The following is a 27,911-nucleotide window of genomic DNA, read 5'->3' as shown; positions in this document are numbered from 1 at the left end:
AGAAATACATATAGTGTAGCCAAACTCAAACTATCACTTAACTCAGTACGGTGTGTTTATTCCGTAAACATAGAAACGAAAACTCGATTTAGAGGCCGTTCAAAAATTTTGTGGCACCCTAATCAAAGAACTAATATATTTCGTTCAATTAAAATTTTTCTTGTACGACTTATATCTGGAGAACTACATATAGTGAAGCCAAACCCAAACTATCACTTAATTCAGTATGATGTGCTTATTCAGTACAAAATACAAAAACTCGATTTAGACCGTTCAAAAATTTTGTGGTCCCTGATCCAAAAAGTAATTATTGGACAAGATCACAATCTTTTAATCCATTTTTGATCATTCCAAAAATTCTTGTTAAAATATACGAAGTATATTTCTTCGAAGGAGGTATTATTTGTACAATACCTAAATTGAACGTGCACAAAGTTTAACTTAAGTGTTTAAGTGTTTTGCTGTTAAGAGAAAGACTATAATGTGCCGATAAGAAAAAAATGGAGACAATATTATTGAAATAAATTTTACTTCTTTTCTATAAAGGCTTTTCTTTAATGCCACAAAATTAACAATCGAAAGTGCAATGATTTACTGATTTACAAATGTACGGATGATTTACAAATATCAATCAGTACCACTTTTTAGCATAACTACATCTTAGTGGTATGGAACCTCGGTTAGAACGTTTCCACTGTCTTCCAAAGGAATCTCATCATGTTCAGTATCTTTAAAATCTTATATGCATTGGTTTCATCTTGTTCTCTAAACTAGGCTCAATCTTTAATGACACTTGTTACATAATGAATTTAATTTTACTTCTAGGTTTCATATTTTATAAAGATTACAGTACGTAATACTAAGTTTTCTACAAATCTTTCATCAAAATTTGTTGAATGGAAACGTCTATGAGCTTCACTACTTAAAACAACATGTGTTTTCTTCAATGAAATGGTTCTTATAGCAATAACAACAATATATATACAGTAACATAACAACAATTAACATTTATTATTATTATTATTATTATTATTATTATTATTATTATTATTATTATTATTATTATTATTATTATTATTACATTGCTATCTTCCTTTAAGCAGCACAGACTTTAGACCTAAGTGAAGTTGGGAAATAGTGGAATAACCAACTCTCAACTTTGACAATACATAGTAATTTGCCGACCATTTGTCAAGGTAGCACTTATGAAAGAAGAAAATTCCATTAGCAATACGAGGACAAAAACTGTTGGGCAAGTGATGGCAAATTGTTGGCTACCCAACATATATTCTAAACAACGTTGGGTCAGCGTATTTTTCAACTTCACTTTTGCAATTTCTACTTTCTAACCGTGTCTACTATTTAGCCTATGTTTGGTTTAAAACGTGTGCTGCTTAGGGTTAGCTAGAAACAACTTAATTGATAATAATTTATTTCGACTCAGAATATATGAACAACAGCAAAGATTATCATTACAAGGATAAGACAAACGGGGTTTCTCAAGGTGGAACATTTTGAGAAAGTACAACACAAAGACTTTGTTTTAGTATTTTTAATAACTGTGTTACTAAATCAACAATACCAGTTCCATAATTGAAGTCTAGATTGATATAATGATTAATTTTATCATCTTGCACAGTTACAATTGCAATTAATTTTATTACTTGCATAGTTGAATCATTACTTATTAACTAAATCATTCTTCTTGCATAGTTGAATCTTTACTTACTAGTTGAATGGTTCTACTTGGATACTTGATTCGTTATCTATTAGTTGAATCGTTCTACTCTCTTCAATTCTTTTAACATTTGAATCACAATTCATTTTGTATATTATGTTTGTTATTACTCTATTTTCTTGCATTGTTACAAGCTCTATTAATTTACCTTTTAGCACTTTTACACAATTAGAATCATTCTACTTTGCCTTTTCGTAATGCATATTACCATACTTGTGAATTTTTACAATTTTTTCATTTTATTGCCGTCACTATTTTTTGTTATTTAAGACACTCAGGTCAATAGCATTAACTTTTCTTCTTTTTATGATTTGAACCACAATATTTTAATGTATTTTTTATCATATATACCTATATTTCTTTAAATTTTTATCACTTGAATAAATCTATTATTCACCTACAGTTTTTATAACTTGAATTAATCTATTTTCTTTAAGTTCCTTATTTTAATAAATCTATTTCCTTACATTTTTATCATTTGAATAAATCTGTTTTCTGGCATTTTTCACTTGTATAAATCTGTTTCGTTTAACTTTTATCATTGAATGTACCTATTACATCCTCATAAGTTGAAATAATATATTTCCCTTTATCTTTATTTTAAAAAAGGTTATAAGTATTTCTGTGAAGCTTTATAGTGGTCAGTGATAGACAGTTCTTCCAATTATTGCTTATTAAAACAATGTACACTTTCAATAAACAATGAGCTAAGCCAGAATAAATTCATATCATGAACATTCTTTGTTATCTCTTATTCTTTATATAAACATGAAAAAAATTTTCACACATTTTCAGTGTACTCTATGTGCAAATGAATCAAATATGAAAAAACACACATAAAATAAACTTCGATCACTGACTTTTAATACGAATAGGAATAGGAAGTGTGTTTCTAGGAATAGGGAAACTAGTGAGCATTTTCTTTATAATCCGGAATTTTTTTACATTTCTTCTATACTACATACATATTACAAAGAGCAAGTAACTGGGTACTGCAGTAAAGTTATATTTTAAAAACATATAATTGTAAGTTTAGAGAAATTGTGAGTAGAAAGTAGAAATGTTTGCTGAATGGAAACTAATCTCATTCTTTTTTTCAACACACACACAGACATAAACTTATCGAAATATTTCAGAATTCCAAGAAAATTTACAAAAGCAGAGATGAATATAAAGAAATGTCTTTTTAAATAAAACCGTAGTGTATCATTGACAATGCCACGTTGAACCTACAAATTTATTATAAAGAAATCATTCGAGAAGCTATTAGGAACATCTAGAGTTAAGGACAATACAAGTATCGGATTCCTACATAAAAATAAATAATAATTGTTTTTTTTAACTATACAAACAACACTTCATTGTTTCTTCTTAGAAAGTCCTGAGGAAATTTTTCTCATGACGTTAATTAAAATACAAAGTCGATCACCAAAGGAACTAAGTGTCCACTGTAGCTGTGGTAGATTCTTTCTTCTTTGCAGTTGCCATGCAAATGGCCAGAGCGATGCCAATCACCTATTTTAAAAAATAAAATACTTAAGAACAAATACATAGTACTTGTTGAAAATAAATGTAATATATTGTGATGTCGTTCAAACGTTCCGTTAATGATAGGGCTCCCAGATTTTTAGACTAAAGCTCAGGACACCCTATGAAAATTTAAAGTACACTCATAGCTTTCTGTTGATATGTCAGAAGTAATTAAATAATAGTTTAACAATTACAAAAAGTGAGTGACATAGTAGATTATAGTTATTAAGTATTGATGACTAATAAAATAGTAGATTATTCCTATCACTTAAGTACCGATGACTAATAAGAGTAGATTATTCCTATCAATTGAGTACTTTTGACTAATAAAAGTGATATTTTTTTAACGAATAATGTTAACTTATGTTTTTGGAGAAAAAACATCACACTGAAAGTTTTCAGCAACTTTTGAGTCACAGATGATGAAACTTCGGGACTATTCTGGCTAAAGTGGAACGTGTGGGAGCCATACGATATGCTCAACACCACTTGCTTAAAAATAATTTAGTCAATAAATTAAATACAATGAAGAATATCTGATATAGAAGTTAAACCAGAAAGTATAGTTACAAAACACTATTATATGAACTAATAACTGCTTTTAACAAGTTTTCATAGATGCTTTAATTGCTTGTTCTGAGCTGCTATAGGTACATGAATTATGAAATACAGTATCTCTAAAAAGTCACACAACATACACTACAGTTTGTGAAAATTACATAAATAAAAATAGTGGTGTAGGCAGATTTTCATTAAGGAGAGGTTCAGACTCAATTCCATATCCTTTCAGGACCAACATGATTTTTATATATTAATCTTGATGTAGTATTTTTTTTTATTTTTCATATCTTGCTGAAGGAAGGAGATTTAAATCTTAAACTTACCTTCTGTACGCCTCTGACTAAAATTGATTCATGCTAGAAGACTGAAAGTATAGGTCTACCACAAAGTTCTTATATCACTATAACGAAATAATCAACATGTCAAACCTGAACATCATTTGTAACCATAATAATTTAGTATGGTGAAACCTTGAAGTGCTTCAATTTGAACCTCTATAAGTTACTGCATCAAATCGAACACGCGCTGGGTGTGCTTCTAAAGAATCACATGATGTACTGCTTGTGTGCGAATCTAGAAGACATGGTGACTGTTTACTGCACGGCCGCGAAGAACATGGTGTTCAGCAAAGATATTCCACACGTTGATGGCGGCATGTCAAGCGATGTGCAGACTATGGAAGTAGCAATACGCTTCTTCTTTGAAGAAGGCTTGTAAATGCAGCTGTACATGATCTTGCTGAAACTTTGTGTTCGAAGGTGTCGGAAGGAAAGGTATGACCCGTACACTTCCCTAATATAGCAGCTACTTGTAAAGTTACCCTCGATATGTAGCAGCCAAAAGTCACATATTCTAAGTAATGGCGCTATACCCATGATATCTGTCGTTCGGCCACTACGCTGTCAGCTAGCGCTTTCTGACTATAGTCTAACAGCATACAAGCATTACTGCAGGACAGGTTCTGCTTCCACTCGGCACCCCAGCGACTGCTCCAATAACAATTTGAGTTGGTTGTCGATATGAAAGCCTATTCGAAGGAATGAGTACAGACAGTTCAGTATTCAGCACACGCTGTTGAATTGTCGACTCAGATAATTTTACACCTATCGTTTTGGTCCAGCGTCGAGTTAACGATGAACTAAATTATGCGGTCTGTCGTAGCCATGTGGACAAAACATCTATCATCCTATATTATTGTTGCATTGCGCGGTCCTTGCACGTTTTTCACCGCGCTCAGTTATATCTACTTACTGCTTCAATACAATTATGACTGTAATTGGTTGGCCGGTTGGTTTGGAGTTTAGCACCGAAGCTATATGAGAAATACACCTGCAGTTTAAGGTGGTGGTGGTGGCGTGCCTTGTTCGCGCTTCAAGAAGTTCGTTATATTCAACAGTTTGTTTATTTATATCGGACACTTTGATCTTTACAAGACATATCGATGTTTTCCCGCAAGTTTCCTGTTCATATATCCAAGCTCCATTATTAAAGTGCAGTTTATACCACCTTTTTCTCCAGATATCAAAAGAACGGCACTGTCAGGCTCATGATGGTGTTATCCTACTAAAGTTATAAGGGTTCGTACAGGGTGAGCCGAAAGTTACATTACTCTATGATTTATTGTTCAACTGCAAGCTTGAGGACTTATCGACCGAGTATGTTTTCAGCAATACGGAGTACCACGATATTAATCACTTTCCATTAGAGAATATTTCAATGGAATATTTTCCTTCAGATGGATAGGCCAAGGTTCTTCACAATTACCAGCACGTCTGGACTGGCCTTCTATGAGACCCAATCTCCCATTGTATGATAATACACTGTGGAGGTATATGAAACAGAAAGTTGCCCGTACACATTACTACACGACAGACGAACTTAACGAAACCGTTTGAAATACATTTGCTTCTATCACTCCACCGATGATGAAGACAATTTTACACCGTACCTAGAGGCAAATAATTCTCTGTTGTGCAAATGATGTACAATACATACCAGACACTTTGGAATAAAGTATTGACTATAGTCTTCTCAGGTAACATTTATCTTATGTTATTATACTTTACTTACTTCAGAATTATCAATATGCATATCCGAATCTTACTAGGGGATAATGATACTTCCGCTTCATCCTGTGCATATATACACAGAACACTCTACGACAACTGAATAATTCAGACTATTGTTTTCAGTCTACCAAAATTAACTTTATAAGAAAATAAAGACGAATTTAAGAGTTGAATTTTATTTGTACCTGAAGGAAGGAGATGCCAATACCAAATCCTCCAATGGACCTGGCTTTTTCTGATACATACATCTCTAGATCATCGTAGCATCCTTTCTGATAAACGAGGGTAGCGTTGTCTGTGGCAAAACACACCCTGGAGTCCATTTTACAACAAGACAGAGGAAGATATTCTCCAAATGTGTTGTTCCAGTCATTAGGACTGTCAACTCCACAACATTCCAGCTGGAAGGAATACAAAAAATGACGTCTGCTTGAATGGTTATTCAATAGAAGTAGTTCATTTTTTTAAAAAAAAATCCTAAAATATTTGTAAATTTCTCTTTACTATATTATTCTCTATCTGTAGCTCTTATTTAATGTATTGCTTGTTTTTTTATGGGACTTTTCAGTAAATATAAAAGAAGCACGCATCATAAAAAAAAGAGTTTCACTGAGGTGTACAATATGAAACTTTAACAGTTTAACCACTTCCCGGTCCACTTTATCCGAAGTAACCAGGTCCTAGCGGAGCAACCGGAGTTATGAAGATTTCCGCATTTGCTTCGATTTGGACCAGGGCGAGTAAATTCGCAATTTGTTTCGTCGACCGTTCTTTTGTGATTTATTGCGAGATATTTCGTGTAGAACATTGTGACATTTGGGAAGAAATTTCGACCAGAACCGACCTACTTAGTAAAATGAAATAACTCGGGTTAATCCGGGAAGCGGTTAACTCATGTCATGTTTTCAAAACAGTGCATCTGAATGATTTAGTTTCTAATTTTTAAAGTTCACTTAAAAAGATAACAAAACTAACATCTATACATTAAAATACTAGGTTTATATGTTTGTGGTAAAGAAAAATTTATATATTTGTAAACGTTCATATGATGTTGGACAGTTCTTTCGACAGTGAATTCTCGGGAACCATAGGCTCTAGAAAGATAGCGTTTTCACTGATCGATTGCAAATTTTATATACATTGTCCAGTTCTAATAGAATATTTTAAAAAAAGATGGCCATTATTTCTTTATTACATTTTTTATGGGTATAATGGAAGTGTTGAAATTAAAAAATAACATATCCTACGAATTATACAAAGTACATTCCAACACAACATAGTTGCATACAGGGGTTGTTTCATGGCCAATTCATAATGAAAAGCGAAGAATAACCATTTCTCCAGTTTAAGATGAATCTTTACTGTTTGGAGTGTTTTCCCTCATGAAAACCATATTTTACTGACATTAAATTAATTGTCTGTGTAATGTATTTGCTTATTCTTCAGGGTGAGAAGAAAGAAAACACTGATCATAAATGAATTAGAAACTTCAACCGGAAGTAGGCTCAAATCTAGGAAACGGTGCGTGATATTGAAGAAATAATCGAATAAAATCTCCCCTTCATAGTACCTCTGGCCAATTTTTTAAAATCAAGACGGCTTTCATTTGTGTCTGTGAAGGGGCATGCACAGATGTGAGGAATGACACAGAGATTCATGCTCATATTGAATGATGCGCTGTGTAGAGAGTGCAGGTTCAGCTAGTATTCAAATATTGTTTTAAATGACAAACAACTGAATCTAATCTACTGGTTTCAAAATTTTATCATTGATCACTCTTTTCATCTTCCTAAAATTAAAAGTACCATACTAAAGTTAAGAGCGAAAATGTTCAAACTTATCAAAGTAAAAATTAACAAAAATCTGCAGAGAAAGAATTGAATTTTTTAATCCTAGGAAGTCCAAGATTTTTTTTTGTCTCAAGTTGGTCGAAGGGAAGGGGGGGCTTCTCGAACCCACAGTATAACATACTATAACTCACATAATGCCATGTAACAAGAAATGAATATAGAATAAGCATTCAGAACTTACTCGTGGTTGATATGCTGTTTCCCAACATAAGAACACAACCCTTGTTAAATACAAACGAAAAATATCTAACTTCAGGAAATACAGTTGTAGAAAATATGTCACATGGAAGTCCAAGGAGGGGGTTCGATGAGCCCACTACTTTGAAATAATTTTTAACTTACAAGTTACTAAATACAGATGCACATTAATGATGTGGATTTATCAAAGAAGTAATAATACACAATAAACAAAATTCTCAATATTTTAATCAAGACTTACGACGGGATTTTTACAAGAAATACATACGAGTGGGTTCGAGAAGCCCCCAGCCCCTGGACTTCCTAGGGTTAACATTATTGTTACATATTAACAATATCGAAATATTAGCACTTGTTTTGGTCGATAATTATAAAAATACTCATCGATATATGGCAAATGAACTTAACAGATTATGGAACAATTATAGTTTATGGCACACACGATTCAATGTTCTCATTACAAGTGATTTGAGTACGTGAAGAGCCATGTTAGCAAATCAAAGTAATTGGACCAGTGTATAGGAAAATTACCCAATAGACACTCAACTATTAAGCGATAAATTTTAAAAATATATACCTACCGATAGGTACATACCTATTTATATATCTTTCAGAGTATAAGATTCATTTTTGGAGCAGTTTACATCAAAAAGATAGTAAAGCAAGCCTGATCTAACCAGTTTTAATATTGAACGTTACTATTTTAAAAATCAATCTTATGTCCATACAGTAAGTCTATGTTGCAATCAACCTACATGATTAACTAAACTTATTCCAACGAGAAGAAAACTATAACAATAATTTTTGCTAATTAAAAACACAAATTAACATTTCGAACTTCCCTTTCATCTAACATATTCAGTTACAAAGTTAATATGCTTTGTTATAATTATTTATTTTACATGTTGCCAATGGAACACCAATAAAAATTGCTATTAAAATATTACTAAGGAACCAATCACTTTGCAGATTCCACAAAAAATTAGAAGGAAGTAAACTGATTAACTAATTAATGTGGAACTTATATCGTAATTATAAACGGGACTGTTTGAATGCAAAAAGAACTATAAATTGAATAAATGTGCTATATGCCATAAATTATGTGATAATCGATTTCAAGTAAATATGACGTCTTGTGAGAGATGCATACCAATTTATTTCTACATATTTACTACCCGCATTTTTTTCGTTAAATGCGGAAAATTGGGGCCGCGGTGGTTCAGTGGTAAAGGGCTCACCTCTGGTGCATGGAGTCCTAGGTTCGATCCCAGCTCGCGCCAAGTGAGCTTTGTGGTGGACAAGCACCGTGTGCGTGGGTTTTCTCGGGGTTCTCCCGTTTCTTCCCGCTTTCTTCATTCCACCCTTTTACGCATTTCTCATCATCACCGTCTGTTTTAACCTAGCAGGCATAACCGTTGGATATAAAACTGAAAGATTTCATTTCAAATGCGGGAAATTTACTCATATGGTTTTTCTTAAATGCTGATTTAAATGTATGTTACATATAGTGTACTTTTCGAGACAAACTTAATCATTCTTTAAATGTAGGAATGTAAAATCTTTATTCCACTACAACTTTCAGTCATAAACTGTTCCTATGTGTCAGAGAAGCAGTACTTGATACGATTTGTTTTGCATAATCCCACATTCATGTCCAGTTACATCTAAAAAAAACTAAAAGCAATTTTGTGTCTGAGTGTTATAGTGTATGATTGAATTCCGGATATATGAAGGTCCATAAATATGAAAATTACCGGAATGGGCCGCTGAAATTAGTATAATATACATTGGGTCGCAGAGTAATTTGCATTTGAATCAATTTTACATGAATACCGAGGGGACACTTCGCGAATGTCCCTTGTTAGTATTAGGCCGATTTTTTAAAATGTCGACTTCATAGTTATTTTGAAATGTTAGTAATTCAGGCCCTAATTACCCTAGACATATGAGAAAAAAAACAACAGAACACACACAATAGAACAATGATTCAGAAAATGTAAAATTATGCATATTCAGTTAACCGTTGGAGCACGGTGGAAAGGGGGACAAGGAATATAAAAAATGCCCCCAAAAGTATAGTTTTTATTTTATCCTCTCCCTACAATATATTGTACATAAATGGTAATCAATGGTGTACAGGTCTGTCCAGAAAGTATTGATAATGATCTTTCGTAGCCAAGAGGAAAGAGTGATATGGTATCCATTAGAAAGGATGTTGGTGGGGAATGTCATTTATACGACGCGATTAGGTTCAGCTGCCACTGAACATTCACAATGTGGATCGCACCCGGATTGGGCAGTTGTTTTTGGTGTTGTCAGAAATCCAGATGTAAGGTGATTTGGACATGAGGAAAGAATATTCCAAATTGGTTTTCAAGTTTTTCTCGGACGAAAAAGGAAACTAGAATGTTGATTTGTCATGAACTGTTGGAATGTGTGCAGCTTTAAGCCTCATTTTTTGGGCAATGTGATGATGAGTTTCTGCCGGAACATAACGTGGTGACTCTTCCTCAGTCTCTCTACAGTTCAGCTTTGGTCACGCCTGACCTCTTTCTTATCTTTTGGAAGAAATAGAACCTGAAAGAACAACATTATGAGACGATGGAAAGAGTGCAAGCACTTCGACACAGAGCTTGATGGAGATTCCGGTTGCAAATTTCTAGGAAGTGTGTCGAACGTGGCAAAAGAGCTGGCAACAGTGCATTTACACAAAAGGATCTTATTTTGAAGAATTTTAAACAATTGTACATATATCTTGCATAATTTATATTTCTTGAATGAAGTCTTGATAATTTTTGGCAGACTCTGTATGATATAAAAACATACAACTCAGTTTAGTTCAGATTTGTTATCAGAAAACGTCCTGTTAAATTTCAGAATCTTACTACATAACTCAAGTAAACCTCCTAAAGACTGATAAATTTATTTGCAGCAGATTGTAATTAATTAGTTTTGGTTACTTCCAACATAAATATAGACATGCTTGATAAACATATGTGCAGAAATTTGAAATTAGCGAAGCTTATAGCAATTAACTTTTAAACTAGCTGAACCTGCGCTCTCTACACAGCACATCATTTACATATGAGCATGAATCTCCTTGTCATTCCTCACAACATCTGTACATGTCCTTTTACAGACAAAAGTGAAGCACATCTTCATAAAAATCGGCAAGGGGTACCAGAAAGAAGAGACTGTTTTGATTATTTTTTTCAATATCTCGCAACATGTGCAAGATTTCAGCCTACTTCCGGTTGGAGTTTCTAATTAATTTATGATCAGGGTTTTATTTCTTCTTGCATGCAGTATGTAATAAGCAAATGTATTACATGCACAATTAATTATAATGTCAGTGATATATGGTATTCATTGGGTAAAACACTCCAAACAATAAAGATTGATCTTAGACTGGAGAAATGTTATTCTTTGTTTTGAATTATCATTTGGGCATGAAAGAAACGCCAGAGAGATATACAACCTCCTGTATACAACTATGTGGTGTTGGAATGCATAACTCATAGTATATAAGCTTTTTTAAAAAATCAACGTTTCCAGTGTGCCCCTAAAAAATGTAACAACGAAATAACGGAAATGTTTCTTAAATATTCAATTAAAACTGGATAGTCTACACAAAATTTGAAATCGATCAATGGAAACGGCTCGTTTGTAGCACTTCTGGTTTTCGAGATCTTATTGTCGAAAGGATTGGAGACAAATGAACTTTTCTTTGCAGACACACATATAAACCTATCATTTTGATATATATGTGAGGACCGTTTTTCAAAACTAGATAGAGAAAATTTTAAGAAACGGAGATATGTTTTTTTTTTCTGGTATGCTTTTTATGCTACCAATTGAGCTGTTAAATCAGAGCTGACAGATATCGAAATGTGCCATGTGTATAGAATACTAAATCATAAACGTTTTATCAGAACTCGATAGAGGTTATGCACAATAAGAATAAAAATGCAGTCGTTGTAGAAAAGATATTTTGTGCTCTATCGAGTTTTGAGAAAACGCTCCTCATATTCTTACGGAAGCAACATCAGGATTTTTTATGGAATCAAATACTAACAATATTAATATAAATATTTTTAGAAATTCTTATAGTTTACTGAGTTCGTATGAGAATTAATTTACTGAAGCTTATAGAAAACACACACACACACACACACACACACACACACACACACACACACACACACACACACATATATATATATATATATATATATATATATATATATATATATATATATATATATGGCCTATGGAACCCGGAGGTTCAGTGCCGCGTTCACAAAAGCTCTCCACTGACTTCTATCCTTAGCTAATTGGATCCAGTTTCTACTTTGTATTCCTATCTCTGCGAGATCCATCTTAATATTATCCTCCCATCTGCGCCTAGGTCTTCCTAATGGTCGCTTTCCTATGGGTCTACCAGTCAAGACTTTGAAAGCGTTTCTACTTTCTTCCATTCTAGCTACATGACCTGCCCACCTAAGCCCCCTAGACTTGACGACCCTAACAATGTTGGGTAAACCGTATAAACTATGTAGTTCCTCGTTATGAAGCTTCCGCCATTCCCCATTCTCGTTCCTCTTGGGTCCGAATATTCTTCTCAGGATCCTGTTCTCAAATACTTTCAGTCTATGTTCTTCCCTCAGAGTAAGCGACCATGTTTCGCAACCATACAGAACAACAGGCATGATTATCGTTTTATATATTTTAAGCTTCAAATTCCTCGACAGAATTCGCGACGACAAGAGATTTTGAACCGAATAGTAACACGAATTCCCTGCTTTTAGTCGACATTTAATTTCTTCGTGAATATGATTTTCGTCTGTTAATATTGATCCTAAATATTTGAAACTATCCACTTTATCAAAAGTATTATTTAATATTTTAACGCATCCACAATTTGCCGTATATATATTCATTTCTTGCAGAGGCAGTATTACAAATTCTTGGGAAATAAGCTTAACAATACTTACAGAAATAAGTTCAAGAATTCTTGGAGTTAAGTGATTTCTCATAAGGAAACTTAACAAAACTGACACAAATTGGTTTTCATAAAGAAATAAATTTAGACGATGTTTATACAAATATGTACAGAAATGATTATAGTTTATAGCATACTTATTAAAATAAACGTAGAAAGATTTATAGAAAATGATTTTTATATTCTTGCAGAAACATCATCATTAAAAATGCTTAGAGTAATAAATAAATAAATAAATAAATAAATAATATAGACGTGCTTTATAAATTCTTACTGTTTGCTGAATTTTTATGGAAATAATCTTAACAAAGTTTATAGAGTTTATTTTCTAAATTGTTATTGAAACAGCTTTAGAAATTCTTAAAAAAATAAATTTAAAAATGACTATGAAAATAGCTTTAGAAGTTCTTGAAGTTTACTGAGTTCTTACAGGAAGTAACAAAATTTATAGAACATTAGTTTTGAACTTTTACAGTATCGGTATTAGAAAATTTTAAAAGAAATTAGATTGGAAATGCTTATTGTAATTCTTATTCACATCAAAATTTCTCATGCAAATGAATTTAATAAATTTTTAGAAGTAATGTTAAGGTTCTAGAAATAATAACTTTACGTTCTTCTAGAAATAATAACTTTAAGGTTTTTCTAGAAATAATAACTTTAAGGTTCTTCTAGAAGGTTCTTCTAGAAATAATAACTTTAAGGTTCTTCTATAAAGTTCTTCTAGAAATAATAACTTTAAGGATCTTCTAGGAATAATAACTTTAAGGTTCTTCTAAGAATAATAAATTTACGTTCTTCTAGAAATAATAACTTTAAGGTTCTTCTAGAAATAATAACTTTAAGGTTCTTCTAGAAAGTTCTTCTAGAAATAATAACTTTAAGGATCTTCTAGGAATAATAACTTTAAGGATATTCTAGGAATAATAACTTTAAGGTTCTTCTAAGAATAATAAATTTACGTTCTTCTAGAAATAATAACTTTAAGGTTTTTCTAGAAATAATAACTTTAAGGTTCTTCTATAAAGTTCTTCTAGAAATAATAACTTTAAGGATCTTCTAGGAATAATAACTTTAAGGTTCTTCTAAGAATAATAAATTTACGTTCTTCTAGAAATAATAACTTTAAGGTTCTTCTAGAAATAATAACTTTAAGGTTCTTCTAGAAAGTTCTTCTAGAAATAATAACTTTAAGGATCTTCTAGAAATAATAACTTTAAGGATCTTCTAGGAATAATAACTTTAAGGTTCTTCTGGAAATAACTTCAAGGTTCTTTTAGAGATAAGGGAGCATGTAGAAATCAATTTCAAAATTATTATGATAATAACTCCGTAGTAATAAGCAGTCTAATTCACATGAATAAATATGTAAATAACTTACAGATAATTGAACGTTTTCCCACGATTGATCTTCATCTCCGAAGTTTTTGTAATTTTTGATAGAGTTAAACATACAGCTTCTCATTGGGTCTGCAAATCTCTTTCGGGCGTCGAAGGCCAGACTCCCAACGATGAGTTCCAAAATAAAAATAACGAACAGGAGAATTGCGAACTGTAACAGAAATTAAAATAAAGTAATAAGAGAAAGATACAAAATATAATAATTTAAGTAAACATCTTGTCATAATGAAATTTAAGTAGTGTATTTATTTATTTATTTATTTATTTATTTCTACAACATTATTATCGTTTAACGAAAAAAAGTTCAAAGATGAGACATAGAATGGATAGAACTTACTGAGAAAAATAAAATGAGCTGAATTTATTTTAGGTTAACATCTCACTCTTATGACCTTTAGGCTAAAGGTTACACATGATGGCTAATGAATGTGGATGTTTGTGAAATTAAAATACTACTGACACTAATAATGTTAATCATAGATTTTCTTCTGGAACGGTCTATTAAGGTTAACTTTAAATGATTGTGCTTCAAGCAAAGGGAAACGGTGATAATCCGATGAGTGAGTATGGTGAAGAAGAAAGTGGGAGGAAATGGGGGAATCTCGAAAAGCCCACTCACATCCTTTTTCTCTACCAAAGTTAGGTAAAATATATTGATAACTAGTGATGCTGTCAGGCATCGTTGAAACAACGATCCTCCCATTTTTCCCTTCACTAATGTTAACCCCCAAAACAATAGAAGGAAGTCTATAATCTGCAACACACATAGTATACAAAAACTAAACCAAACCGTCCGGCGTGACACCCCTTTGTGGGCCCGAGCCGCTCCATCTATTAACGACCTGCTGAAGTATGTCCAGTCTAGCGACTAGCACGAGCTGCATCAACCTGTTTCTAACAGGCATATCAGGAGCTTTATAGAAACAGTGGTCGTCATTTCTTTTATTTACGTGACTCCCCAGTTTGAATCACGACGCTGAAAAAATTGGGAAGCACCGGTCGAGAATCGAACCTGGGATCACACGGACGTGAGTCCAACTATTAGACTACAGTGTCCTGTAGATACAGAGTATACTGTATAAAAATCGATCGGGATGTTTTTAATAAAATGTCTGTTAAAAATATTTTATTTAAAATCAAGGAGGATTCATTTCTTCATCGTTAATACATTTCAACTTCATCGCAAGTAATACAGACGACTGGGGATAATCAGAAAAAATACGCTAGATTATTATTATTATTATTATTATTATTATTATTATTATTATTATTATTGTGATTATTATTATTATTATTTTACTAAAGTTTATATGAAACAAATTTATTTCTAAAATTCTGGGAGGGACTACTAAGCGAATTCCCATGTTTGTCTGATTTCAATTCTAAAGGCAGGGGTAATATGTGAAAGCCTCAATCAACGTATCATCCAAACTGAATACGAAAGAAATCGCAAAACATATTTTTAAACCAGAAGGATATGTGATTTCATCGGATCAAATTTCTCCCTATTCTTGACTGATTTTAAGGACTTTAATAAAATAAAAACCCAAATGTCATATACACCGTACTGTACAAAAATCGAACATTTTCACCGAAAGATATCGCGGTAGTTCGTCCCTGACCCTAGCTTAATTTTAAATCTAAGTCATTGTGATGACTATGAAGCCTCAGAAATAATATACGGCACACACATATGTGTATTGCACCAAATTCGAATAATTTTTACGAAAGTTACCGTAGAACATACTTTTAAGTTGCAAGGTGTAATTCGCCCTTGATTACAACAAATTTACCTCATTTTGAACTGATTTTAATTGAAAAGAATTAAAAGAATATATGCACTTCCCATTGCATAAAATAGAATAATTTCACAAAAGTTATCATGGAATTATTATTATTATTATTATTGTTTTCTAGAACATCGAGGAAGGAAGGGAAAGTCAATCTCTCACTCTTGAATTTAACTCCATATACATGCTTGTGAAGCCTCTGTAAGTATTCCCCTAGCCTCACGACCACCACACAATGTAGGGTTTGTGGTGGTACAATAGAAGTTACATCACGGACCATTCTTAATCGAAATCGAATCATATTGGCGAACTCCATCCAAGAAAATATTTTCTTATATTATTTTTAAAAAGAAATAATAAATCTTATATTATTCGAAGTTTAATACAATTTTCAATTTATTAAACCCTATATTTATTGTAGAGTATCGGAACGAAAAACTGATTTAAAGGGGGAAAAGAAAGAGATTTAGGTGAAAAGTTGTGATATGACAAATATTTTTCCCGGTTATTATAAATCTCGAGGAGAGGATCCCAATGGTACAACAAATTTTGTGATTGGACTTTCGGAACTTCAGATAATTGCAGTTCCTTGGTAGTTTCACTTCCACAAGCATCGTGGCATCAAAAATGTTTTTCACAATTACCATAGATTTCTATGAGAGGAACACAATGACACACACACACACACACACACACACACACACACACACACACACACACACACACACACACACACACACACACACACACACGCACACACACACACACCTACACACACACACACACCTACACACACACACACACACACACACACAAATGCAATCCGACTTTCGGAACTGCAATTAATCGCAGTTGTTTGGAACTTTCACTTTTAATTCCTCTTCAGACGCTTTATAGCGTACAGGTCAAGTTTAGGGATATCACTCGGAATATTTGTTGCAAAATTATAGCTTTTTCTTCACTAATTTCCTTCTTGTTATTCTAGAAAAGATTTGGACTGGGTAACATGGTAATATTCGACCTAGGGTAGATGAAATTCAACGAGGCCACTATAAGTAATTGTTGAAAAATTAGAATTCATTCACAATTTGGGTATAAAAACAGCGTCCACACGTATGCGATAAAACTACAGTGCGAAAAACAGAAAGAAACATGTGCTAGCTGGTCACTAAAGCACGAATGTTATGTAATTGAGTCAGGGCAGGGCAAAGCTGGGGGCCCGTGTGGTAGTGTGATGGTGCGTCCGACGGGGACAGCCGCGTCAACGAAGATGATATACACGTAAGCAAGAGTAGTGAAAATATGTGGGTTTTCGCAGTAATACGAGTTTCTATAGCACTTGTAATGGTTTCAGAGTAATTACATTACTTATAAACATAAAATATATATTATCGATGAGAGGAACACAACCGGATATATATATATATAATTCAATGCGAATTTCGTAACTTGAAATAATGACAATTTACGATAATTTCACTGACACTTGAGAAGCGATTCTCTAAAGTTACGAAAGTCGACTTGGGAAAATCTTTGTATCGTTGTGTTTCTCTCATTGAGATCTATAATAAGCGTGAAAAATATTCGTGATGCCACACCACTTCACTCCAACCGAAACAGAAAGATAATGTTAGTAGTAGTATAATCCAGAATGTACTTGGAGAATTACATACAAATGAACGCCCGAAAAAAAATTCTAGGGCGGCTCATCTCCCTGGTTGCTATATTAAGTTTGGTATTTTGTTTTTGTATTAAGAAAATCGTAAGAAATTTAATACATTTTCGTGAGCCAGAGGGGGCTCGTGCCCCACCCTGCTCTCCCCTTCGGGCACCCATGGTTACACATTTGGTTTTATTTAAAGGTTCTATATTTTTCTTTGTGAAACATTATTCTTGACATCCAGTATTCATGGGATGGTCTTATAACAACTTAATTTGTGAGTATCAGAGTTTGATTTTTACAGGATATTAATAGCGTTTTGTTTTCTCTTAATAATAATTATAATGTTAATTATAATAATCATAATAATAAATGTATGGGATTAAATTGATTAGCTCCAAATAAAATTTATTGTCAGAGTGCTGAGCTTTAATTAGTAATTGGTATGCACTAGTGCTCCCTTTTGCTTCAAAGCACTAATGTGACGTCTATCCAGGGCCGGATTTCCATGTTTCGCGCTAATGGGCCCTAGCGAAATTACCGCCCCTAAGCACACCAATCGCATCGCTCTCCAAAACTTGCATTCTGTTGGATCCACTTCTTAAAATATTACTTTTACTTTTGTTACTAAATTATAATTATTACTATTACTAGTTATTACTGTTCTTATTTCTTATTACTCATTTTATGTAATATATTTTAATTCCTATATCTGGTCAGCATTTGAAGTAGATTCATTAAAACTTACCTCGCTTCTGCCTAACCTATTTAGCATTAAATGGTGTAAAAGACGGCAAAATATAAAAAAATCTTAAATGATATAAAGAGTTATATTATTGTACCTAAAAATTTACAAAATGTTTCTGGAACTTTTGTGTATCAAAACTGTTTACGTCTTGCTTTCACATTGGCAAAATCATTAATAACGTCACTAAAATCAAGTTTAACAGTCAAGTCATTTTCGATGGCTAAAACAGCTAGATGAACCAGTCTCTTCTGAGAAAGAAAATGAAATTTTTAAGTTTTACGTCCCACGGTTATGCCGGTTAGGCTAAAGGAGACGGTGATTATGAGAAATGAATGAAATGGTGAAATGAAGAAAGTGAGGTGAAACGGGAGAACCCCGAGAAAACCCACGAGCGCGGTGTTTGTTCTTCTGAGAAAGAGTAGATCTCAAATAGTTTTAGATTCTTGACAGTGTGGAAAACGATCTTTCCGCCTGTTAGTTGCTGGTATACATAAAAACACTTTAAGGTAAATACTTATGTTAGGGTGTAAGCCCTTAAGATTTTTCGATATGAGAAATCGGTTAAGTTCCGATAATGACATTTCTTCAGCACTTCCCAACTTCTCTTGAGCTAGAAGTCCTTTTAAATGAAACCACTCAACAACAATCGAAGATTCCTCGATGTCAGCTGCATACACTTCCTGCAGAGAAGTTGCTGCTGTAGTGATTTCTTCGGCGCTCAAGTTGTATAGATTTGCTAAGAAGGAAAATCTCCTGAGAAATTTACTGTAGACCGCAATTCTCTTGTTCAATTCGGAAAGGAGCTTGTCAATGACCACAACAAAGGTTTCTTGAAGACGATGATCTAGTTTTTTCCATCTTCTTTTCCTCTGATTCACCAAAGAATTTCTTCCTTTTTCTTATTCTCTTAGGAGTATTTTCTATGCATTCACCATCAGTTTTAAGAACAGTTTGGACATCAGTTTTCTCACCAGCCATTTTATAGAACTTATACATACCTTTCAGTTCATCCAGAAATGTAATGAGAGATGTATACACACTCACAACTATAGTTACAACCATATTATGGGATTGTGTCTTTTCATTCACAGACTTAAATCTACTGAGAATGTCTCTCCATAAGGCTACCATAAATGAAGTTTCAGGAGAAACAATTTTTCTTGAAAGCCCTTTAACTTCGGTCTTTGTTTCTTCATTTTCATCTTAGCTGAGAATCATACATTTTAGAGCCTTTGCAATTGCCTTGAAATCTCTGTTGAAGCTTTTGCATGCATCTTCCCCGGCGGACCATCTTGTTATGTTCAGTAATTTAATAGAAATATTCTTGTCGTCAGGCTTGAAAAATGATTCTAAAATTTTCCATCGATGGACCGAAGAAGAAGAGGGTTCTTGTAACAAGTCAAATAAATAAATAAATAAATAAATAAATAAATAAATAAATAAATAAATAAATAAAAATAAAAAAATAAAAAAAAATAATATTGAGATATAACAACATTCTGCCGCATCAGATCCTACAAAACTAAGGGAATGGGCAGAGCATGGCACATAAAATGTCAATGGATTTGCTTCTTTTAGTCTAGTTTGTAACCCAGAATATATTCGGGGCATATTTAATGCACTATCGAACGATTGTCCGCTACAATTCTACGTCTACGGCTGTAGAGAGAGGGAGAGAAGGATAACTACGTTCAAGAATGTCTTCCTTTTCTTAAGAGCAGTAATTTAAATGAATGAAATGAAATGAAATCTTTGAGTTTTACGTCCCACGGTTATGCCGGTTAGGCTAAAGGAGACGGTGATTATGAGAGATGAGTGAAATGGTGGAATGAAGAAAGTGGGAGGAAACGGGAGAACCCCGAGAAAACCCACGAGCACGGTGTTTGTCCACCACAAAGTTCACTTGGCGGGGGCTGGGATCGAACCCGGGACCCCAAGCACCAGAGGTGAACGCTCTACCACTGAGCCACCGCGCCCCCCCTAATTTAAATGAATGTAATTGGTTTTTCTATCCGAAGCTAAATGGTGCAATGTAGGCCATACTGCTTCAAACCGAGCGAAATAGCTCTCTTGCTAGAGCGTTGGGTTCGTATTCGGAAGGTCGTGGGTTCGATCGTCACCGCCGACCATCCTAACTGGGAATTTCCCTATTTTTCCCTTGTTATGTATCCAGTGTAAAATGGCCTTCGGGCTGTATCTGGTATTTGTTGAATAAATAAATAAATACACGTCAATTTGTGAAAGTACGAGTGTCAAGCTGCTTACTGCCGCTCTTTTCAGCACCCACAGACAACTGATCAAACCATCATAATAACTAATCGACTTATGACAATATTTGCTGAAACTAATCTGATACAATATTACCGTAGTCATGGGCATTTAAAAAAAATGGCTTTCGCTTACGTTATTGAGTCGTTGGTGAAATAATATTTTCAAGAGTTTTATCGGTTTTTAAATATATTTTTTTAAATCGCCGCTACTCAAAAATTGCAGCCCTGGTCCCAGGTCTATGCGGCCCATGCCTAAATCCGACTCTGCGTCTACCATATTGAGCAGATCAATTTGTCTTTCAGTTTTTTGATTAATACAGAGATTCTGCATTCAATGTCTATCCTTGGGCAGGAAGTCTCCATCGTTATCCCAGAAGAATACTGCAAACACTTTCCCAGGAGACTTTTCTCTCTTGAACTTCATGGGGCGAGGGGAAAATGAATGCTGTCACTCACTGACATGTTTCGTTTCAGGATCGTAGTGGTACAACCATCTTTCCTCCATGGTTAGTATATATGACAGAAATTGATCAGCATTGTGGTAAAAATGAGAGTAGACTTCCCTTGATGCCGTCACTCTTTTGATTCCCAGACAGATTTTTGAGAACCCATTACTTCCATATGCCCAAGTCATGAATTATCTTACCTATATATTTCAGAGAAATGTCCAAAATCTCTGCCAAAGTTTTGTTGAAATTCTGCAAATTTCAAGAATAATGTCATGAATTTTATCCATGATTTCGAGGACAATCATTGCTTTTGGTCATCCTGGACGTAAAGCACCATCTGTTGAGAAATCACCTCCTTTAAACTACCACTCACTATTTCATCAATGCATATGGCGGAAGAGAGTCCCGTAGTGTTTAACTGATTTCCTCATGAATTTATTTCGGTATCAATATTACATATTTTCAAATTGACGAATAGGCAGGGGAGATCTTTTGTCAAGTATACCAGCCCAGCGGTAATATTATTTTATTTTTCGCTAATCGCATTTTCAAAGAATATGAAAATAACAATTAAAATTATAGCCTGAAAATTAAACAAACCGCTGAACAAGACTGCACTTGTTTACACGTGACGTTTCGATCTTCTAGCCAAGATCCTCATGAGTGTACGCCTGATGAGGATCTTGGCTAGAAGATCGAAACGTCACGTGTAAATGTGTTTTTATATTAAATAAGTGCAGTCTTCTTCAGCAGTGTGTTTATTTTTCTGATTTTATTCGCAAGACGTTGACTATGATTGTGTGTCAAATTATAGCCTATATACTCATTTCTCAATTTTACGGACCTCGGTTTAACGAACTTCGGAAGCAACGCACAAAATCTGGAGGAGCCAATTCAAAAGTCTAAAAGTCCTGATTTTAAACCAAAACCGTTGAAATTACTCACTTATAATATATGTTTACAGCGTATATAGTATTTTACACGGCCAGGTTGAATATTGTACCTGACTAAAAGTACTTACAGCTGTATTATTCAATTTTTCTTTCGCAATGTAATTAGAGATATTAGGTACTGAAGACATTTGCAGTGGATATTAGCCACTGCTGTAACTTACAGACAATCTTAAAAAATTGACCGCTCATGCTCCCTTTTTAACCGACTTCCCCACTTTACCCCGGAAGGGGACGGGGTAAACTGAAAATAATATGAAAACACCCTAATTTTAATTGCAGATTAGGGTTTTAGAGGGGAAATACGTAAATTTTATTTAAAACATTTTTTTCGGACTCTGATAGGTTATGGTGTAATCAGTTAAGTCTAGGTTTATTAAAGTATCTTCAATTTCATTAGTTAGATAGGAATTTAGTGTCTTTCTTAGCATTGAGGCTATTAAAATGCAGGCAGAGCATTTAACGTGAAATTCGAACCACTCTAATGGGTTCAAATGTCAATATTCTCCCACTAGGAATCGAATACTTCATATGCAGACGTTACTTCATTTTTGGTATGCAAAGATAACCGCCCCCCAAAATGTCTCTGCCCCTCCTTTGCCCGCCTAAGAAATTACAGCTAGCATCGTCACTGGTGGGTGCATATCAATGGCGGGACATGTTAGTCTATATGTTTTCAGGGAAACCTCGATATTTGATTGATTTACTTTTAGTTAAAATCTTTTATGAACATTGTAATAAAGGGATGTGCTATGATGAAGTAAAATACCGGTACAAACTAAAAATCTTATGGGTGCCGGAGACCCGGAGCACCCACGTAGTCGGCGCGCATGACTCCATATAGACCAAACGAATTTCGTCGTAACAAGTTAACGTAACTGTAAGGAGTGAATTATTTCTTTATTATAGATTATAATAATATAGCTTCTTTTTGTCATTAAGCAGAAACTTATATTTGATGATAATGTAATACTACCCTATCTAAATTATGATCTTAAATATTTTCTTTGCAATTGTGATGGGAATTATAGTCAGAAATTAGACTAGTATTTAATAATAAATAAATATATTTAATCACAATCCATGTGCATTTAAACAAGGTAGGAACAGCTTTCCAACTTTTAAACGTCGAATTCATGTGGCGATAATTTTTGTATCTTCAGACAGAAGATTCCAATGCTGTTGTGAGAAAAAGAGAAATTCATTCAACAGTGAACATCAGTAGAAAAGAGACGTGAAGTGCGATAGTCACTCACTGAAGTAGAAACCTGCCTAATTATTGGGAGCATTTAAATATAGAGATAATAAATGCGTTTCAGACAGCCTGTAGCCATGTTTTGTTATCTTTATAAAAGGAAACCATATTTTTTTCATACCCAGAAAACACGTTCAAAGGCAGATCCCTATTTGGTCCAATTACTGAAAAATAATTTCGGTTTTCTTTGGCTAACGTTTGTGATAGCGACCAGCTCCAGGCCCGTATCCAAACGGGCCGACCCCCCTAATTTTTTGCTGGCCCTGTAAAATTTCTATGGAAGGCTTGCAAATGAACTATAATATGGTGATAAACTATAATAAGGTTGGATCGCCCCCCCTAACTTCAGCGGCCCCCTACATTTTCGGACTGGCTACCGGCCTGACCAGCGCCCTTTTCTGAGCCTTTAGCGACATAACCGTATTACTCGCCAGCCTCTATTCTCTATCGCTTACTCAGCACCCACACTTCCCAGTGGGTCATGTACATAGGCGCCGACTTTGGGGGGCCAGGGCACTTTTGGCCCCCCATCAATATTTAAAGGTGGGGTCCTCGCCCCCCCAATATAATTCAGTTGAGGAAGAATTACCAGAGAGGAGCAAGAATTTCTGTCGTAAATTACGTCGTGCCTTTAATTCAATACTAGGAACAGTCTTTTTATTCGATAAAAAGCACCGTTTTCAAATCGGCGTTTAACCCTTTTAAGATTTCCATTTTTTGAGGTAAATTTTAGACTTTCACTCAAACAGCTACTGCTTCCTTACTGTTTATCGTAGGATCATGGTTCATACCTCGTTTTTCTCAGGATACATCATACTTTCCAACGGTACCACTCTCTTGTCCGTATTATACACCAAAAATAATAAAATTGGAAAAAACATGAGCTTTTTCGAAAAAAAATCGAAATTTTTGTGCTCCTCTGGCCCGGGCCTGGGTTCACGTAGGGATCTGAATCTTTTTAAAAAATCTTGTTATATACATAATACGTGCGCAAAATTTCGTTCTTGTATCTTGAAAACTGAGGTCGGGAGAAATTTTTGAAAGTCTGAAGGTGACCCATCTTTCTTTATATGTATATAAATAGAGGAAGTTCGGGTATTATGGAATAGTCGGATAATATGGAATACCTCATTAGCTCGCCTGTGATGTGTTGCTTCCAAGCGGAGAGGAAAGAAACTACTACCTCACGTCCCCATGATGCTCTACAATCAGTCTCCATGTGATTGTGACATTCGTTGTGTTGGTAGATGTGAAAATCTGATTTCTTACAGGTAAGTGGTTTACAACCTGTATTTTCTTATTGAAATGTAATAGAACAACAATTCTTTATTTACTATGACCTTGGATATACAGAGTGGTAGTTTGATAAGCGCCATTATCCTATACGCCTTCGAATGCGTTTAACAGCTTTTTCGTTTCCAAGCTGGCGTGGAGGGCAATATGGGATACCAGCAAGAAAAGCATGGTATTCCGTATTCGATATGGTATTCCAATTACAAAAATATCTATCGGTATTGAGCAATTAAACATACATTTATGATGACAACAATGCTAATTGTATTTTTTATTACAGCAAATTGTTTGATGATACAAGGGGTGAGCTTGGGTCCAGCGTGCATCATGTTTAATGTGAGCACATAATGACTGTGACGATTCTGAAGCAGAGTATTATATTTATGACTTTTGCAAGTAATCACAATCAGTTATGGCTTGGCATTCAGAATTTTCATGTATTGTCACTATATTCATCGTATGTTCAACAGAAAACTTTTTTCTTTTCTATATAGCATTTGTATTCCATATTACTCTCCAAAGTGGTTTCTTTACAAATTATAAATTTTACCCACCCCTGTAACGAAACTTCTTTGTCGATATACATAAATAAAGCCAAATATGTAAGGTGTATACTTGTTTTCCTTTTTGTTGCAATATGTACGATTATTAACTGAGTTACAAGCGAAACAAAAATGGTATTCCATAATACCCGAACTTCCTCTATATATACCTAGGTATGAAATATTTTAAAAAATGTACTGCGTCATTCCTATTTAGCCTGGAGTCATGGTTCAAACGCCATTTTCTTCAGTATAATAAGCCCTTTCCAACGGTATCACTCACATGTCCGTATCACACACCTAAACCAGATAATTAGGGAAAAACTCGGAAGTATTTTTGCAAATCCAACCAAAACATTTTGCCCCTCTGGCCTAGGTCTGGGTTGACGTAGGGATCTGATTTTTTTTTCTAAAAATACATTGTTATGTACATAATACGTGTGCAAAATTCCAATCTTGTATCTTAAATATCAAGAGCAGAAAAATTGTTGAAAGTCTGAATTTAAGCTCTCTCTTTATACACACACATACGTACAGTATATACTTATTATAAAAATTTACTGCGTCATTATTATTTAGGCTAGAGTCAGGACTTAAACGTTATTTTCTTTAGTATAACAAGCCCTTTCCAACGGTGCCAGACACATGTACGTATCGTATTCCTGAACCAGAAAAATCGGGAAAACTGCATTTTTTCTGAAAAACTCAGCCCCTCGGAACATTTGCGGCCCTCGTGTCCGGACTCGGCTTCACATAATCTCAGAAAAATTTGAGAAATATCCAAAGGTACACACAATTCTAATCTGATATCGTGAAAACTACAGGCGTGAAAAATTTTTGAAATTTGCCTTAAGAAAAAGTAAAAAGTCACGCCCTTTCGCACCCACTTGACGCAGCCAAGTTGACCATTCGGTTCCAAAACGCATCTGGGGTGTTCTTTGGTCCATTCTTGACTTGACTAATAAAAACGCGACTTAAGAACCTGTTATAGAACCTAAATAAGAGATCAATGACAATAGTACGCTATGGTAACAAAAGTTACCAAAAATCCTAAAAGGAGCACTGAAGCTTCAACCAACACTATGGTAACACTGATATGAGAAGTGAAGATCAATGTGGTGCAGTGAAGTTCCCAGAATTTGAACTTGAATTTGTTTTAATGTGTTTACACAAATTTTACTTAGGTCATGAATTTAGCAGTGGAGCGGATGCAGCAGACGGAGATCTGGAGGGAAGGGGGCCTTTATCTAGCAGTTGATAGAAAACGGTTGAATATGACTATATATTTATTCATTGTTTTGGCCCCCCCAATATTTTCTTCAAGTCGGCGCCTATGGTCATGTAACAAGTTTCTTTGTGCTGGCATACCACGTAAAAGTGACCAGTGGGCACAGGAATAACAGAGTTTAGGGCATATGTTGTTATTCCTTGTTTTTACTCGTGTTATTAATCCATGCACTCTTGGTGGTCATTCACCAAGGAGAAAAGTGTTCTAAATGTATTTGGACCACAGAACGTAACTTTAACCATTATTATCATTTGGCAAGGATTCTTAATATGAATTTAAAACACTAAATAGGAAACGAAAGAAATCTGTACTTACGATGATAAGTTTGTTATAATCTTCGACGTGGGTACTGAATACACCAAATGCAACCACTCCAAGGACAAAAAGACCAACAAATATGATAAGAATCGCAGGTGCTCTTATCTCGGCGTTTAGAAAGTAATTGTAGTCCCTAAGATCCTCAATAACACTAGAGCCAGCTGCCACTAGTCCAATACCAATAATCTGTAAGAAATAAAATGAACTTCAGTTTTATGTATTGTAGACTGAATTTTATTTTGAATGACCTAACTGATAAGAAAAAGGAAGATATAAAGGCGCAAGTAATTAACAAAACTGAACTTTATTTTTTCTATTATACACGACCGTATCTAACATATTTACCGCCTCGGAGCATTAGAAAATGCCTCCACCCTCAGGTTTGCGCCAAATTTATGTAGTGTCCAAAATAATAATAATAATAATAATAATAATAATAATAATAATAATAATAATAATAATAATAATAATAATAATAATAATAATAATAATAATAATAACTGGTCCGAGAAAGTTGGACGCCTCCTAATAGTTGCCACCTGAGCCATGGTGGCCGTGGTCATTCGTAAATACGGCTCTAAGTTGTTTTCTAAATCTACAACGGCCTCGCTCCGTACTAGGGATGGTATCGAGACGAGACTTTGTACAATCTCGGTCTCGTCTCGGTTTAAAAATAGCTGTCTCGGTCTCGGTCTCGTCTCGAGTCAAAAATCACCGTCTCGGTCTCGTCTCGGTCAACAAATGCTTGTCTCGATCTCGGTCTCGAAGGCCAAATCTCGGTCTCGTCTCGGTCTCGTCTCGAAAGTCTCGAAATAAATAGGTGAAATTAAAATTGTAAAAATAATATTATTGTAAAGTCTGTCGTTTCTGCTTCTTATTTTTGGCCTTATTCTTGACTTAGAATTATAGTATGGTGTACTTCTTCACAGCTAATTTGCTAGTGCTGATGCCTTCCATGCGTGTGTTCCTGTTTCAATCATCAGTGGGTATATCATATCT

General features: G+C 34.3%; 1 protein-coding gene across 1 annotated transcript in view; it reads right to left on the bottom strand.

The window, feature by feature from the left end:
• Nucleotides 1-539: 539 nt before the first annotated feature.
• The window catches only part of LOC145674956 (CD151 antigen-like), a 54,795-nt gene continuing 27,423 nt past the window's right edge, over nt 540-27,911 (bottom strand). Inside the window, exons 2-5 of the mRNA XM_081745254.1 lie at nt 26,910-27,098; nt 14,330-14,500; nt 6,084-6,299; nt 540-3,253 (exon numbers count right to left, since the gene is read on the bottom strand). Of these exons, the coding sequence (XP_081601380.1) occupies nt 3,176-3,253; nt 6,084-6,299; nt 14,330-14,500; nt 26,910-27,098 (654 nt within the window). The 3' untranslated portion in view covers nt 540-3,175. The remainder of the gene's footprint in view (nt 3,254-6,083; nt 6,300-14,329; nt 14,501-26,909; nt 27,099-27,911) is intronic.

Source organism: Thermobia domestica, chromosome 18 (genome assembly GCF_964235325.1).
Source record: "Thermobia domestica chromosome 18, izTheDome1.hap1.1, whole genome shotgun sequence".
Classification (NCBI taxonomy): Eukaryota; Metazoa; Arthropoda; class Insecta; order Zygentoma; family Lepismatidae; genus Thermobia; species Thermobia domestica.
The sequence above is the reverse complement of the archived record's forward strand: the minus strand, read 5'-3'. Positions and strand labels throughout refer to the sequence as shown.